The sequence below is a fragment of the Cryptomeria japonica genome, chromosome 8 (assembly GCF_030272615.1).
Source record: "Cryptomeria japonica chromosome 8, Sugi_1.0, whole genome shotgun sequence".
Taxonomy (NCBI): domain Eukaryota; kingdom Viridiplantae; phylum Streptophyta; class Pinopsida; order Cupressales; family Cupressaceae; genus Cryptomeria; species Cryptomeria japonica.
Window position 1 is genome coordinate 470,558,642 of NC_081412.1, and position 2,223 is coordinate 470,560,864.

Genomic DNA, 2,223 nt, shown 5'->3' on the forward strand with positions numbered 1-2,223 from the left:
TGTTTGTAATTATTTGTTAACCCAAATGACTATTTTATTGTCACATATTTATTGCAACTTTCAAATAATAATTTATTAATAAAATATAAACAATATTCTTTCTATTTTTAATAATATTTCCAATATTCTATAAAAAAAATATATCTAACAATTTAATTTTTTATTTTTATTAGTGCAGATGAATAACAAAAAGTTGTATACCACCAACATTGAAACTACACAAATTTCAGTTATAAAAATTATGACATATTTACATATATAAAAGAAACATACTACTATGACATTTTACATCAAGAACTCATCAATTTGTTTGGATTGTTAGAGACTTTAGCAGGAAAGAAAAAGGAAAAAAAAAAAGACTTTATAGCGAAATGGCAGCAATGAAAACTTTGAGCATTGTAACAGTCATAGTTCTGCTTAATGCATTAATTGTGGATAGCTGGAAACCAGGCCATGCAACATTTTATGCAGACCAATCTATGGGTGATTTTTTTAAGATCCCTCTTAATACAATTATTTTGATTTAGACTTTTAGTAATGTTGTATTTCTTTAGGGTTTGTTGTATTTGTATTTGATATTTAATTATATAAATATTCATTTAATTTTAAGAAGGATAGAGTTTTGTTAATTGTCTATTGAATAGAATTAGGGTTATGGATAGAATATGAATAGCTGTTCATTTCATACTTTTGCTAGACCGTGGATCGTTGTTTATGAATGAATTAAATTGATTTATGATAAAAGATTTTTACAATTTATATTGTAGATAAATATTATTTCTTTTTTTAAATCAATGTTTCGGATTACATTCTGTGATCTATTATAAGAATGATAAAGAATCAAAAGAATTATAATAGCTAAATTAAATAGATATTTGAATCAGATCTTTGTAAGAGATTTAAGATAGATGAAGATTTGTAATATTATTGTAATTTTCTTTTTCTTTCATCATAAAAAATAGAAGTTAAACTGTAAAAAGATTAGAAAAGAAAATCATTTAGAAGACATTCTGAAATATGTGAATTGTCTTTGCAGGTGGAGGTTGTGGATATGATGATTTACATAGTGGATATGGGATAGCAAATGGGGCTTTAAGTGGCGCCTTGTTCAACAATGGGGCAACATGTGGAGCTTGCTACAAGATTGTATGTGATTTAAGGCAAGATCCACAATGGTGCATTCCAGGGACACAAATTATAATCACTGCCACCAATTTATGCCCTGCTAATCCTGCACTACGCAGTGATAATGGAGGGTGGTGCAATCTGCCGCTTGAGCATTTCGACCTGTCACAACAAGCTTTCTTACAGATTGCCAAATACAAATCTGGAATTGTGCCCATTAAATACAAAAGGTATGTCGTTTTTTTTATTTTCTTCTTTCTATAACATATATCTAAAAGAGGTCGGTGTTTGATTGCAGAGTCCATTGCATAAAGAATGGGGGAATTAAATTTACCATCAATGGTAGCAATTACTTTGAGTTAGTACTGATAAGCAATGTGGGTGGACGAGGAGACCTTATTGCAGTGTGGATTAAAGGCTCGCAGACTGGGTGGCAGCAAATGACCAGAAACTGGGGAGCAAATTGGATGAGCAATTCATATTTTAATGGACAAAGTCTGTCATTCAGAGTTATGAGCAGCAATGGAAAAAGTCTCACCTTTTATAATTTGGTTCCTTCTAATTGGCAATTTGGTCAAACATTTGTTTCTCGTGAGCAGTTCCGTTGATAAATTACTACAGTTCAGAAGAGTGGTCATATTACATAAGACTGGGCCTTGTAGTAGATACTATGTGGTTTATGCTACAGTATATTATGACTAAGAGATTGTGTGGACAATATTATTGTTGTCTCTTTGTTGGATATAGTTCTGTATACTCTGCTACGATGTACTTGAATTTATCTATATATAAGGCTGGTGACTATCCAGTCATATTATTTTATTTTGTTGCTGGTTCACGCAAGGGGGCAAGGGGCGAGCTGGGTGCTAGATTAATCCCTGTTGTCACGGTGCTGTCAGCACCAAAGACTCCAGGGAGCAAATCTGAGATTTAGGACCAACTACTTTAATTCTTGAGAGCAACTATCCAGTCATATTATTAATATATATATGATACTAAGAACTTTTCATATAAGAAAAATGTTAAATATTTCCTTAACAAATTATTTAAAAATATTTATGAACATTGCTTGTATTTTCAAGTCCAGGTCATACTTCA

At 31.0% G+C, this 2,223-nt stretch overlaps 1 protein-coding gene across 1 annotated transcript; it reads left to right on the top strand.

Moving 5' to 3' along the window:
• The first annotated feature begins 371 nt into the window (after positions 1 to 371).
• LOC131079534 (expansin-A8-like) lies at positions 372 to 1,733 on the top strand. Its single transcript, XM_058017506.2, has 3 exons — positions 372 to 483; positions 1,037 to 1,355; positions 1,424 to 1,733. Exons 1-3 carry the CDS (start codon positions 372 to 374, stop codon positions 1,731 to 1,733), a joined length of 741 nt encoding a protein of 246 aa, XP_057873489.2.
• Positions 1,734 to 2,223: the final 490 nt, after the last annotated feature.